This window comes from Leptosomus discolor, chromosome 10, assembly GCF_034619465.1.
Source record: "Leptosomus discolor isolate bLepDis1 chromosome 10, bLepDis1.hap2, whole genome shotgun sequence".
In the NCBI taxonomy this organism is placed as follows: domain Eukaryota; kingdom Metazoa; phylum Chordata; class Aves; order Leptosomiformes; family Leptosomidae; genus Leptosomus; species Leptosomus discolor.
Window position 1 is genome coordinate 575,095 of NC_141400.1, and position 14,066 is coordinate 589,160.

The 14,066-nt window shown below is 51.1% G+C and overlaps 1 protein-coding gene across 1 annotated transcript in view; it reads right to left on the bottom strand.

Annotated features, from left to right (window-relative positions):
• Positions 1–4,760: 4,760 nt before the first annotated feature.
• Positions 4,761–14,066, bottom strand: part of PSD2 (pleckstrin and Sec7 domain containing 2) — a 46,072-nt gene continuing 36,766 nt past the window's right edge. The window contains exons 13-16 of the mRNA XM_086470729.1: positions 11,818–11,975; positions 7,757–7,901; positions 6,533–6,676; positions 4,761–4,967 (exon numbers count right to left, since the gene is read on the bottom strand). Of these exons, the coding sequence (XP_086326855.1) occupies positions 4,761–4,967; positions 6,533–6,676; positions 7,757–7,901; positions 11,818–11,975 (654 nt within the window). The remainder of the gene's footprint in view (positions 4,968–6,532; positions 6,677–7,756; positions 7,902–11,817; positions 11,976–14,066) is intronic.

The following is a 14,066-nucleotide window of genomic DNA, read 5'->3' on the forward strand; positions in this document are numbered from 1 at the left end:
CCTTCACCCCACCTGTGGAAGCTGTGCCAAGAAAGACCAAGATGCATGGCACGTGCTTCACACGCTGGCACCAATTCCAGTGACTTTTGCAGCAGAGTGGAGATTTGTTGGGTACAATTCTGCAAGGGCAGTGCTGCCATGCAACACCCACAGAACAGGTCCCTCCTTCAGCTCTTCCATGGCAAGTCTGTGTCCCTGGCTAGCCCTCATTTAGGGGAATCACTAAGAATACGGTGTATTCACAGGAAGCACAGTTCCTGTGGTTGCACCCATGGCTCAGTCCAGCTCGGACCCCACTCCCTTGTTCCTGCTCAGTGAGATGAACAGGTGCCCAAAAGTCCCAGCTGAACCCACCTAGTAGAGGGATCTGCTACACGCTGATCTGAATCGACCCCATAGGAATGCACAGAGCCGTGAGGGAAGTCCCTGGTCCTCAGAAGGACACCCATGCTGAAGGCCAGGCTAACCTGGTCTTCTTCTGCTCCAGCACCCCCAGGATGCCCATTGCCTTGGAGCTGACCTGACTGGGTCACAGGCCACCCCTAACATCCATCGCACGGGCTGTGGGGACTCCAGCCAGACCAAAGGGCTCAACACTTCACCCTGAATAAAAGCATCTCTGCACTGATTTCCCAAAAGTTTAAAGGCTACAGGATCCTGCCCTCCTGTCACGGGGCCCCTGTGACCCAACAGCCATGTGCAAAGGAGGTCTCAGATGTCTATGGCTGGGATTAAAGGTGGTAGGGTCAAGTCCTGATTTGGGTGACGTTTGCCATGTAACCTTTGGGCACACCACCTCCCACTTCTGCACAGCCCCAAGCCTTGCTGGATGAAAGCAGCAGTACTGTGCAGCTCTCCACCCTCCCATTACTCGTGGGACAGGCTGTGACTTCACATTGGCCCACAAATTATCTCTGCCAGCAGCTCCTGGAGGATGGTGAGATGGACAGGAACGGGCAGAGAGCACCTGACCCCCGGGAAGGGACCCACATGGGAGGTCAACGAGGGTGAGGAAACCTGGGAAAACCAGCCACATAGAAGAGTGAGATGGGGGGGCTTTGGTGTTTTGGTTCCCAAAACAACCCTATCTCCCTGCCTGGCTCTCCTCAGCATCTGTGAGCTGGTGAGCTCTCTTGGTGGAGAAGTCCACCTAGCGCTGGCACAGAAGCATCTGCATCACAAGAAGGCTGCAGCTTTTGGGGTTCCTGCTGCCCTGCTCTGGGCGGGGGTGCAGAGCGATGGTGTGGCTGAACCTCAGGGTGTGCTCAGTGCCGCTGACCCACACCAGGCATCATGGTCACAGTCTGCTCTCTGGGTCCCTGAGAAAGGAGCTTCGGGCTTGCCCAGCGCTGCACCGTGCATGGGGATGCTCTACTGCTCCAAAGTTTGTGGGGGGGTCTGTGATGCTCTGCATCTGCTGAGACACCACGAGCCCTGAGCCATGGCAGCCTCATGATTTCTTGTGGTGATTTCTTGTTCAACATGCCCCTTGATTCCCATAATTGTGTTCTATATTTGGAGGCAGTTACACTACTTCAATTTTCTCTCCGATTGCCTCTGAAGAAAGCCTGTATCTCTCTCCTTTTTCCCTGGCTGGTTTATTTTTAGACACACACCGCCACCCCCCCCCCCCCCCCCCCCCCCGCCCATTTCCAGCATGTGTATTCCTGGGGTTTGGCTGAAAATATTTTACAGCAATTTTCACAGGTGGGGGGAGCGACCAAAGGCCTCCTGCCAGCCCTGCTCTGCATGTACGACGCTTTTGTCGCCCTTCCCGGAGGGGAGGGAATTGCTCTGCTGACACGGAGGGGGTGATACAAGCAGGAGAGGAGCGTCAGCTCCTGGCTTTGGGATTGAAAAGCCCCCCCCCCCCCCCAAAAAAATCCCTCTAAAATTAATTTGGTGTCAGGTTGTGTCCAGGAGAAGGGGCCTGGAAGGATGGTCAGGCTGAATCAGTGCTGTCAGGGATGCTGTCTGGGACCCGGAGCTGCCTGCTGCAGGGCCTGGCACAAGCTGAGGCTGTGCCAGAAAGTGCGTTTGGTTACCTCCAGAAGGAGAAAAAGATGTGGCTGCTTAACTCCTCTGAGGTGCTGCTTTCCTGTCTTAGTGGTGGATGGTGGAGTCCTTCACCTCCAGAAAGGGAAAGAGGGAGGAAAAAAGGCATTTCCTTCCTGTTCATGAGCTGAGGCTGCAGGTTGGCCAAACAAGGCCTTACAGGGTGTCCTCAGTGCCCTCTTGTAGGGAAGATGCTCACCACATATGCGCGTGCACACGCACCCAGGTCAGTACTTGTGCATCCGGGCAAACTGCTGGTTGTCAGTAGGGGCAAGTTTAACCCTCCCGGCTGTCTGGCCAAGGGCTGTCGAATGCCGGGTGCCACCCCTTCCCACATCCATTGGGTGGTGAGTCTCACAGTTCTGAGGTCCTTCCCTGGTGCCCAGAGGAGACTTTGCAAGATCCTGCTTTTTGCTGGCACTTACTCCCGACTGAGGATGGCAGACTGGCACCTTCAACACGGGGGACTGAGCTGCTCTTGGTGGCTTCCTCAAACACACTGGTGATGTCACTGCCTGCTGGAGGAGATGGTCAGAAAGGGCAGGCTGAAGTACAAAATATTACCTGGGATTTTGGAGAGCAGGACTCGGGCCTGGCTTTCCCCCAGGCTTCCACTGTGTGAGTCAGGGCAGCAGATGCTTCACGTGAGTAGCAACATCTTGCAGGTCTTCATGGCAAGGGATGTCTGTACAGTACCTGACACAGGAAGACACACGGTGCCTTGGAGAAACAGTCATGACACTCAATGTAGCCACGGGCCTCTCTGGGAACGGTTCCCAGAACATCTCCAACCACCAATACAGATGCAGGTATCATTCTCCTCCCATAAACTTCTAGGCTGCATGTGGACAGACAGACCTGGGATGCACCAGACGGACAGAAATGTCACCTGAATGTCTTCCCAAAGCAGCCCATCTGTCCACACCTGCTCCACAGGCAAGCCCCCTGTCCAAAGCCCCAGGCAGGCCAGGATGGGTGGGCAGGTACCCCATCCATGGAAAGGCATCACCATTTTCTGGTGCTGTCTGTCCGTAGGAACCTGGCTTTCATGCGGCAGGTGCTGCTGGAGATCTATGTCATCCTGGCCACCCAGTGCCGTGAAGTCTGGGACCAACCCAGCACACTGGAACTGTACTTCAAACCAATTCTCTTTACCAACAGATTCAGCTTTATTGTTAATTCTTTTTTACATGATTCTTAGTGCATCGTTTCAAATAAACTATCAAACTGTACAAAGAAACAGAGACAAAAGAAGAGGTGACAAAGTTGGGCAAAGTTGGGTTTTTAGTGTCATGAACCATCATGGAAAACAGTAGTCCATAGGCTCTCAAACCTTGAAGGTCCAAGTAAATCTCATTTTGTTTGTTTAAAAAATGCTGCAAAATATAAACAATAAATGACTGTAATTAGCAGCTACAAGATCCTTCAAAACTGGAACTTGATTACTGTGAATGCACCTAGGGGAAAGAAACGCAATCTGAGATAAAGGACCAAACCAGACCATGAAATAAATAAATAAAGAGTGGGAGGACAGTCGTGGCATTGAAATGCAGAGGAATCACTTCTAGCACAACAGTAAATCATTGGACCACAGACAGCAGAAAGGAACAGAAACACAATTCCCCGCTCAAAAGGGTATAGCATGTGCATCGCAAAACGGAGCAAGTACAACATCGATGGGCGGGTGGAATCGCTCCTGCACGCGAAGGTTCAGCTGGATCTGAAGCACAGCTCCAATTGCACCTTGAACCCAAAGTGGTGGACACCATGGATGCTACACGAACAGCCACTTGACCAGTTTGTCTGAACAAGCAGGAACAGGAGAGCAATGTTTCACAGCAAAGCCAGGTGGGATTTCCATTCGAGTAAAAAAAAGGAGAAAGGGGGTGGGGTGGGGGGGAAGATACATATGCTACTGCATTTCTTTTTAAAACATCCTGGTGGGCTGGTCAGACCCTCCGTGGTCTTCCCCAGGCAGCTTGCCTTCACTTGCACACTGAGGTTAAAAACCCACATTAAAGTTTCCTTATATATATATATTTATTTATATATATTCATATGTATATATATATATATATATATAGAAAAAAAGGATAAGGTGAAGGAGGGCACTTCAGGCCTCTCCTGCCGTGGGCAGATGACGCTCCCACATGCCGTGCTGAAGACACCTCTCACTGGGTTGGTGATGAGCTCATGACACCCGCCCTAGCGTGATGTGCTGAACAGGGCTCCTCTCGGGGGAGGGATGTGCTCCCTGCCACTCTGTGCCCTTCTCTGGGAGCACTGGTGGTGGTGCCACAGACCATTGCCTCGGCTGAGTTTCCTGCACTGCCGGGAACCGTGGACATGAACCGGTGGGGACTCCAGGGAGAGAAGTAGGAGGAAAGAGCGGGCTGGTGGAGAATAGAGCAACCTGGCCCTTGGAGAACCAGCATATCCATTTGTTGTGCAGGCTGCGGTAGGAAGGAAAGAAAAGCCACTGGTGCTGTTGGGGAGGAAGAGATGGCGTGTCTATGGTGCTGAAATGCCAGAGCATTGCCAGAGTGTCAACTAAAGCTTCTTTGATTTCTTTCACTAGAGCAATCACCATGTCATACACGTCTATGGTTTTGCTTGTGTAATTTCCTAGGTAAAATTGTGCTCATTGATCTAGTCCAGGAGCGCAAAGCATGGCCAGTTCATCCCCCCTGTGCCCACGTTCCTTGTTAAGTGTTCTGCTCTAAAATGTCCTTTTCTGCCTTACAGCTGATGGACATGTGGCCTTGGCTCAAGGAAGGGCTTGAATGTGTCTTCCGCAAAGCAATGTCGTCAGCTTCCACCTTGAAGAAACTGGTTTCAATTCTCTCCAGGTCATCTGTCCCAACTTTTATCTTCATGCACAGCAGGTTGATGTACGTCTCATAGCGGCTCTTCTGCAGGGAAAGAGGGAACAGAGAGCCTGGGAACAGGGACAGGCCACAGCATGTGTGGAAAGCAGAGGCAATGCTATCTGCTACTGCAGGAAAACCCATCACCTATCATCAGGATCCCATTAATCACACCCAACGAGTACAGTTTAACCACAGCACAATGCCTGGTCTATGCAAAGGCTGATCAACCCATGGTTGAAAGGGTTGAGGAGAAAGGGGAGGCTTATGTAAGACTCTCCAGTTGCTTTTACGGGTCTTGACTGCCACTCTGATTGTATAAGGCAGATACTGGAGGCAAAACCAGACCAACAGATCTGCTCCTTCCCTATTTAGGAATTCCCCTCGACTGATTCAACTACTTCTGCTTGCCCTTGTTTCCATCCAGTAGATTCACTTGTTACTGCTGAGGGCCTCCATTGCTCCTCCCAGAGCACAGCATAAAGGGAGGCATCTCCTCTCTACATGGCACCTTTATTCCAAGGCTAGATGGGACCTCTTTTCATGAACTTGTGTAATATCCGCCCTTTCCCCCAACATCTCAGAGGCGGCCAGTACTCGCTTCTTTGTCAGCACAGAGAAACAAGCATTTCTAGAGCAGGTCTCACAAGACAGATGAGATGAATTATGCTCTGGAAGTGCCAGCTTCTCCCTGCAGACTTAAAAGGCAGCCTAGAGAAAACGATCAGATGGAGACTTCTCTGCAGGCGTCCCAAACAAGATGTCTGGAAAACAGGACGCAGCAGCAAGCAACTATTTGAAGGGCTGGTACAAAGGCGAGGGAACCAGCAGCCAGAAACTGTGGCTTTGGAGGGTCAGGCTGGGCGTTACACAGAAGGGTGGTGCAGTCCTGGTATGCAGGAGGTCGGACATTTCCATCCTTGGAGGTTTCTGAGACTTGACCACAAAATGACGCACTCAGCCTGGGCTAATACTGGGAATAATCCAAGCTCTTACTGGAAGCAGAACTAGAGGCCTCCAGCAGTCCCTTCCCACTGACACCTATGTGGCAGAAATCCCATCTTCTCCTCAACTCTCACTGGAACAAAATATCCCATTTCTCCCACAATTAAATGTTTCTTAGGCTTCGCAGGGAGTTTAAACCCAGCTACATGCATCCTCAAAGAGCGTGTAATCAGCCGTGATGCTGGTTGTGGCTTTATTCACAGAAATGGTTGCAGCAAAACATGATTAATTCTCCCAGGGTTCCCTTAGCTTTTTATTAATGCTGCTGAAAAAGACTGATGCACACTGAGAACTGAACCACTTTCTTACTTGGGATGTGAGGAAATGTCAAGTTTCAGCACAGTAAAGGAAGACTATTTCTCTCACCAGTTTTCCCCTCCTCTGGTTAGAAATCACAGAGGGGAGGAACTGTCTGTCCTTTTTTTAGCTTCAGTGCAAAACAGTGAGCCTTGCTGCTGCCCCAAGACGCCCACCCAGCTTGTGAACCCTTGTCCTTCTCACTCCTTTCATGCTCTCCCAGGCTCACAACACCCGCTCTGGAGTTGTTAGTTCTCCTCAATCAGCCAAGGTATCATTTATCACAGAAAAGATGAAAGTTCCTTTACCTCAAATATTAGGTAATGTTCTTTGAGTCTGTATTCCTCAGCCTCTTTTGACTTGAGGTTCTTCTCTACAGGATGTAATTTATGTTCTGCTAATTCGTCTGCAATCTGCTTCATTTTATTTTCATGAGACCTCAGCTGTTCCTCCTGCCGAGAGAAGCGTGTCAAGTATTAAAACATAGGAGCGCAGCACCCAAGTGCACTGCCTGCCTGTTGATGTGGGATCTGTTTCTGCAAGGATGCAAGCTTAGCTACTGTGCTGGAGCCAAAGGTGTGCAGTACATTTGCAAATTCATCTGATAAGGGGCAGCTGAACCACAGGTACTTGAGTAAGATCAAAATTCATGTATCACAAGCGCCAAGAGTAGATGTCTCTGGCACCTGGGCTTCTTTAGCACCATAAACATGAAATGCCCTATATCCTTTAACAGCCAGGCAGAACCAGCAGTCTCCCAGGAGCTGCTCAGCCTGCTTTTTTTTTGCGGTGAAAGTACCCTCCCCATCTGGGCTCTGACAAAGGCAACATCTGGCCACATCCCATTCAGCGGATAGGAGCTGTATCTCTGCCCTGACATTTCAGACTGTCCTCCCCTTTGCAGGGGGCCTGTGGCAGAGTGTCCCTACTTTCTGGAGGTGCTAAGGCATGTTGGGCTTTCCCTGGACAGTACAAACAAGAGCTACTCTTTGGATGGCAGCTGCCCATTGCTCTTGCTTAACGGAGCCTTAGGCAGCCATGGTCTGGTGCACTGTGCCCCCTTGCTTCCAGAAAACCTCCACTGTGTGGGACTCAGACTCCCCCTTTGTCTGTGGCCTTTCAGCTTGAGAAACAACAGGGTGCTGCCTCTGTGTGCCATGTTATAAAATAAACCAGGGCTGTAGCCAGCTGTTGGACTCAGTAGCACCAGCTGTTTCAACCCCGTCAACAGAAAGGTGTTGGGATGTGATGGGCAAAGAGCAGTAACCAAGCCAGAACCAACAGCCACACGGGCAGGTGTGTGTGCATAGGGTTGCTTTCTAGCCATCGCAAAGGAAGCATTGGCCAGGCACTGGGATTTGCCACGGTCTGTCCAAGTTGCCCTCTCCGCTCCCCTGTTCCTGCCCAGAGCACCTCCACGTGTCTATCAGGCAGGAGCTGGGGGAGCTGCAGATGGGCTCAACCTGAGCTGTGTGCTGAAGGGCTGGCTGAGTGCCAGGCACTTCTCCGTGGCTCCTTCTCTCGCGCATTACCTGGCACAGCTTGGTCATGGACGAAGGCAGGAGTGGGCGGCAGAACTTCTTCATGGAGCAGATTGCAGCTGGGAAGGCTGGGGCAGAGAAAATGGCAGCAACAAGGTTGATTCGCAGGATCCAGGACAGCATTTCTTCCTTACTTCTGTTACGGAGGAAGGGAGAAGAGAGGGGGTGTCTGTAAATGCTCCTGACCCAGGACCAGTCAGCTCAGAACAGCCCTGGAGCCACCTGCTCTCAGGAGGGCCATCGGTGGCCTTGCTTTGAAGCCATTTCTGTGCCACCCTGGGTTGTGGACAGAGGAAAACACTGGCTAATTTGCTCCTCTGCAGTGCTCTAATGATCCTTGTGTATGAACTGGCTGGACTGATTGAAAGGGCTTTAAATTAGATCTGAAGGGGGAAGGGGATAAAACGGGGCTTGACAAAGTTGAGCCTAAGGATGGCAGGTCACTGTTGGGAGAGGAATCGTCAGCCCGGCCCAAGTGCATCCACACCAATGCGCACAGCACAGGCAACAAACAGGAGGAGCTGGAAGCCCCTGTGCAGCGTGACAGCTATGACACAGTCGCCATCACAGAACCATGGTGGGATGACTCCCACGACTGGTGTGCTGCAATGGATGGCTCTAAGCTCTTCAAAAGGAACAGGCAAGGTTGAAAAGGCGGTGGAGTGGCTCTCTATGTTAGGGAGTGTTTTGACTGCACAGAACTCAACAATTGTGATGAAGTGGTTGAATGTTTTTGGGTAAGGATGAGGAAGAAGGCCAACGAGGCAAACATCCTGCTGGGAGCCTGTTATAGACCACCCAACCAGGATGACGAGGCTGATGAAGTGTTCTACAAGCAGCTGGCAAAAGCCTTGGAATCATCAGCCCTTGTTCTCATGGGGGACTTCAACTTACCAGACATCTGCTGGAAATAAAACACAGCAGAGAAGAAGCAATCCAGGAGGTTCCTGGAGCGTGTGGAGGATAACTTCCTGACACAGCTGGTAAGTGAGCCCCCCCAGGGGAGGTGCCTCGCTGGACCTCCTGTTTACTAACAGAGAGAGACTGGTGGGTGATGTGGTGGTCGGAGGCTGTCTTGGGCTTAGCGACTGTGAAATGATAGAGTTTTCAATTTTTGGCCAAGTAAGGAGGAGGGTTTCCCAAGTAGGGAAACCACTACCATGGACTTCCAAAGGGCAGATTTTGACCTGTTTAGGACACTGGTTGAGAAAGTCCCTTGGGAGTCAGTCCTGAAGGGCAAAGGGGTCCTGGAAGGCTGAGCATTTTTCAAGAAGGAAGTCTTAAAAGCACAGGAGCAGGCTGTCCCCATGTGCTGTAAGACGAACTGGTGGGGGAAACGACCGGCCTGGCTGAATAGGGAGCTTTTGCTGGGACTTAGGAGAAAGAGTCTACCACCTTTGGAAGAAGGGGCAGGCTACTCAAGAAGAGTACAGGGATTTAGTTAGGTCATGTACAATGAACATTAGGAAGGCAAAAGCCCAGTTATAATTCAGTCTGGATACTGTTGGAAGACATAATAAGAAGTGTTTTTACAAATACATTAACAATAAAAAAAGAGCCAGGGAGAATCTCCATCCTTTATTGGATGTGAGGGGGAACATTGTCACCGAGGATGAGGAAAAGGCTTAAGTACATACTTAAAGCCTTCTTTGCCTCAGTCTTTAATAGTCAGACTAGTTACCCTCAAGGTAATCAGCCCCCTGAGCTGGAGGACAGGGATGCAGAGCAGAAGGATTCCCTCATAATCCAGGAAGCAGTAGTTAATGGCCTGCTATGCCAAGTGGACACTCACAAGTCTCTGGGGCTGGATGAAATCCACCCGAGAGTTCTGAGGGAGCTGGCAGAGGAGCTGGCCAAGCCACTGTCCATCATTTATCAGCAATCCTGGTTAACGGGAGAGGTCCCAGAAGACTGGCGGCTTAACAATGTGACGCCCTTCTGCAAGAAGGGCCAGAAGGAGGATCTGGGGAACTACAGGCCCGTCAGCCTGACCTTGGTACCGGGCGAGATTATGGAGTGGTTCATCTTGGGTGTGCTCACATGGCAAGTGCAGGACATCCAGGGAATCAGGCCCAGCCAGCATGGGCCTATGAAGGGCAGGTCCTGTTTGACCAACCTGATCTCCTTCTATGATCAGGTGACACACTAGGGATGAGGGAAAAGCTGTGGATGTTGTTCACCTGGACTTCAGTAAGGCATTTGACACAGTCTCCCACAGCATCCTATTGGACAAGCTGGTGGCTCGTGGCTTAGACAGGTGCACTCTTCGCTGGGTTAGAGACTGGCTGCATGGCCGAGCCCAGAGAGTGGTGGTAAATGGAGTTAAAGCCAGTTGGCAACTGGTCACAAGCGGTGTTCCCCAGGGCTCAGTTTTGGGGCTGGTCTTGTTTAATACCTTTATCAATGACCTGGATGAGGGGATCGAGCGCACCCTCAGCAAGTTTGCAGATGACACAAAATTAAGCGGGAGTGTTGATCTGCTGGAGGGTAGAGAGGCTCTGCAGAGGGACCTGGACAGATCCATGGGCTGAGGCCAATGCTATGAGATTTAACAAGGCTGAACAGGAGCCAGCAGTGTGCCCAGGTGGCCAAGAAGGCCAACAGCCTCCTGGCCTGTATCAGCCATGGTGTGGCCAGCAGGAGCAGGGAGGTGATCGTGCCCCTGTGCTCAGCACTGGTCAGACCCCACCTTGAGTGCTGTGGGCAGTTTTGGGCTCCACCGTGTAGGAAAGACGTTGAGGTCCTGGAGCGGGTCCAGAGAAGGGTGTCGGAGCTGGTGAGGGGTCTGGAAAACAGGTCTGTGAGGAGCGGCTGAGGGAACTGGGGGTGTTCAGCCTAGTGAAGAGGAGGCTGAGGGGAGACACTATTGCTCTCTACAAGTACCTAAAAGGAAGCTGTAGTGAGGCTGGTGTTGGTCTCTTCTCCCAGGTAACTAATGACAGGACAAGAGGTAATGGACTGAAGCTGCACCAGGGGAGATCTAGATTGGAGATCAGGAAAAATTTCTTTACTGAAAGACTGGTCAGACATTGGACCAGGCTGCCCAGGGAGGTGTTGGAGTCACCATCCCTGGAGGTGTTCAAAAGACGTAAAGGTGTGGTGCTGAGGGACATGGTTTAGTGGTGGGCTTGGTCGTGTTCGGATAATGGTTGGAACTGATGATCTTAAAGGTCTTTTCCAACCAAAATGATTCTGTGATTCTATGATTTCAGGGCTGTTGTCTGCCTCTTGAAGCCCTGGCAGTCCTGCCCTCCTCATCATCTCTGACTGCAATCCCTGGGGAGATGGGGAGAGGGAGCATGGTGGCAAGGGCCAAGGATGTCCTTCTCTGGAGAGTGGGAGCCACACAACAGAGGTCCCACAGAGCAGGGTAGACCCCTCATTTGTCTTTTGTGGGACACTGCCCAGGGTCCCTCATCAGATCTGTTCCAGCACTGCTCCCCCCAGCCTTTAAGTGGGTTTTCACTGCACAAATTCAGATGTCAAGCTTTAGCTTGCCCAGGCCAACTTACAGACAATGTCACCTATCGCAGCAGAAGACAAGAAAAACTTCAAACAGAAGATGACTCAATCACACTTGACACTTACTAGCAAAGCAACTTTCCTCTGCAATGGACTAAGGAAGAAAGAAGATGTAGCCTGGCTGAGGAGACTTCTCTAATGAGCTTTAGACAGATTCCCCATCAAAAGCTGATGAGGGGAACCATCAGCTCCTTAGTTCAATGCACAGACAACAGAAGTTAGTAAGGGAAGCCCTTTACTCAGCCCTTTACATCCCACCCCATCCTGCTCAGCCCACCTTGGTGACAGATGAGAAAGGACCTCCAGGACTGGCACACAGCTACCAAGAGTGACAGGCAGAAACTGTGGCCCCATGACCAAATCCTTTGCACAGCCCTACAGACCTCACCCTCAGCCCTCCGCTGAGCACCTTCCTCCTCCCAGGTTTGTCCCCTAATGCACGTGTTAATCTGGGCCAGGTCAGAGGGAGTCTGGCGGTGGCTGGAGTCTGGGCTGCCCAACCACGCTCTGTGGGAAAAGCCAGTACTCACGGCGCCTGGAAGAGGAAGACTCTCCAGTCGGCTGTCTTCAGCTTGAGCACGTTGGACTTCTTGCTGTAGTCAGAGGCTTTTGTGGCTAAGGCGTGGTGCACACGGATGGCATTTTTTAGATCCACTTCAGAGAGGTCTTTGTCAGGTTTATATTCATCCTGTGAAGAGGAACGTTAATTGGATAATGACAACATTAACATTTGCGGGCTACTTTAATGAGCTTGCCTTTTTTCCCTGTGTTATAATCACAGAGAGCCGAGACCAGGAAAAGCACTGCTTTGTACAGTAAATGCGAGGAGCTGATAATGATAATAATTAACATCTGGCAACTTCTTCCATCATTAAGTTCACTGGGAAGATGTGAAGAAGGAGATGAAAGTTTTAAATGTAATTATCAATAGTTATCTCTAACACAGCACACGCCTCAGGCTTTGGGGGGGAAAGCACAAGACAGGGCTGGATTTCTGCAGAGCTTCACCCGCAAGCGCAGAGCTCAAGCCGGGATCCAACACCCACTCGTCAGCAGGTATCAATGAGCACCTGCCCCGGTGCTGCAGCTTTGTGTGGCGGAGGATCCGGGCTAGGGTTTTGCACCGTCTCGGGCAGCCCTGGAACAGCAGCACTCCTGCAGCCAGTGCACCTCCATGCGGGTGTGAGCCTTGCCGGGCAGCTCCAGACCGGGCACGGCCCACCCGAACCACTCTTGGTCTCTCTTTAGTATGTGTGCCCCTCTGGCATGGTCGCATGCAATTCATTAGACTGGCACTTGCAAACGGCAGCAGCATTCCCTGTATTCCTGCTTGACTTTCTCCACCGAAGGACAATTTCACACAAGTAGGGAATGTAGCAGTAACTATATATGTATATATTTTATAAACAGATAGAAAATACTGAACATGGGATTCTGAAAGGATGATCTTGGCACAGCACTTTCTAAGAAAAAGAGTTCAATCAACCCTGTGTTTGCCCTTTTCTTTCCCAGGGACTGAGCTCCCAGCCACTTGAAGCGATACCCTCCCTCCCTCTCTGCACCCTTGCCAGCTCAACAGCTAGTCCAGGTGGGTGGTGGGATGGAAGGACCGACAAAAGGATGGATGCATGCACGCATGGGTAGGTGGATGCAAGAAAACCTGGCCCTGGCTAAAACAAGCCAAGCCCACACACCCTCGACCATGTTAGAGGCCATGGCAGGACAGGGTGTCCCTGGAAGGGCCTGCCTTGCCCTGTGGATTACAGTGCAAACCTGCAGGATTAATTCACTCTTGTGTTTTGCTTTCCTTGACTGCCCTTGTCTGTCAGCACAGGGGTGGCTCTGTTCCATGGCGGTGGTCAGTGTGTCTCAGCCCTTCCTTAGCTTGCAAGCTGGAGCTTGGTCTGCTGTGCAGATTTGCAAAAAGATGGTTTTTTCCTGTGTCCTGGTGGTGCAAATCCGGCTGTTCAGGGAAAAGCCATGTTACAATCTCCTGGTTGCTAACCCTGGTCAGTAAGGCTGTTCTCTGGTGCAGGGTCCCCGCTGCTGCTCTTCAGAGCACCAGGGATGAGCACCCCCCAGGCCATGGATGTAGCTCACCCAGACCGTTGCTCCTGATGGGAAATAAGCTTCTGAAGTCTTTCCTTCCCTCCTGTTTTGAAGCAATCATTCCAGCCATGAGAGTGGTTGCCATACTGTTTTCACCGGCACATGGTATTTGGCCTTGTGCAAAGAAATACCATGGGGTCCAGAGCCCAGAAATGTCTGCCATGGGCTCCTTGCTCAGACAATTGCCTTCTTAAGGGTGAACACCAAAGAAAAGCCCTGGCTTTCCAGCAGAGGAATGGGTGGGTGCTGCAGGCACCCTGTGTTCGGGCTGCGCTGCGGGGCAGTATACACGACCTTTCCATGGTGGCGATTTCAGTAGCCAGAGGAATGGGCTATGAGCCTTTTAACAAAGAAAAACAAATGCTTTGCCTTATGAGGACCTAGTATGTTACCCCACTTGGACAGAAATAGTTACTTGAGGAAGATATTGCTGCTCAGGCCTCATCTATTAGAGACTTCCAATTCTGGATGTTTTTCCAAGGCTGAAGCTCTTTGGATTTGAATAAATCTGACTGTGATGCCCATGAGCTCTCATTTCAAGAGAAGCTTTCTGAAAATACAGAGCAAACATCTAGGTTTAACAGCATGCGACAAGGAGAAACGCATGGCTGCAAACTAATGCAGATCTCCGCCTCAAATGGTATCATCCTGTATTGCCTCTGCTAATTTC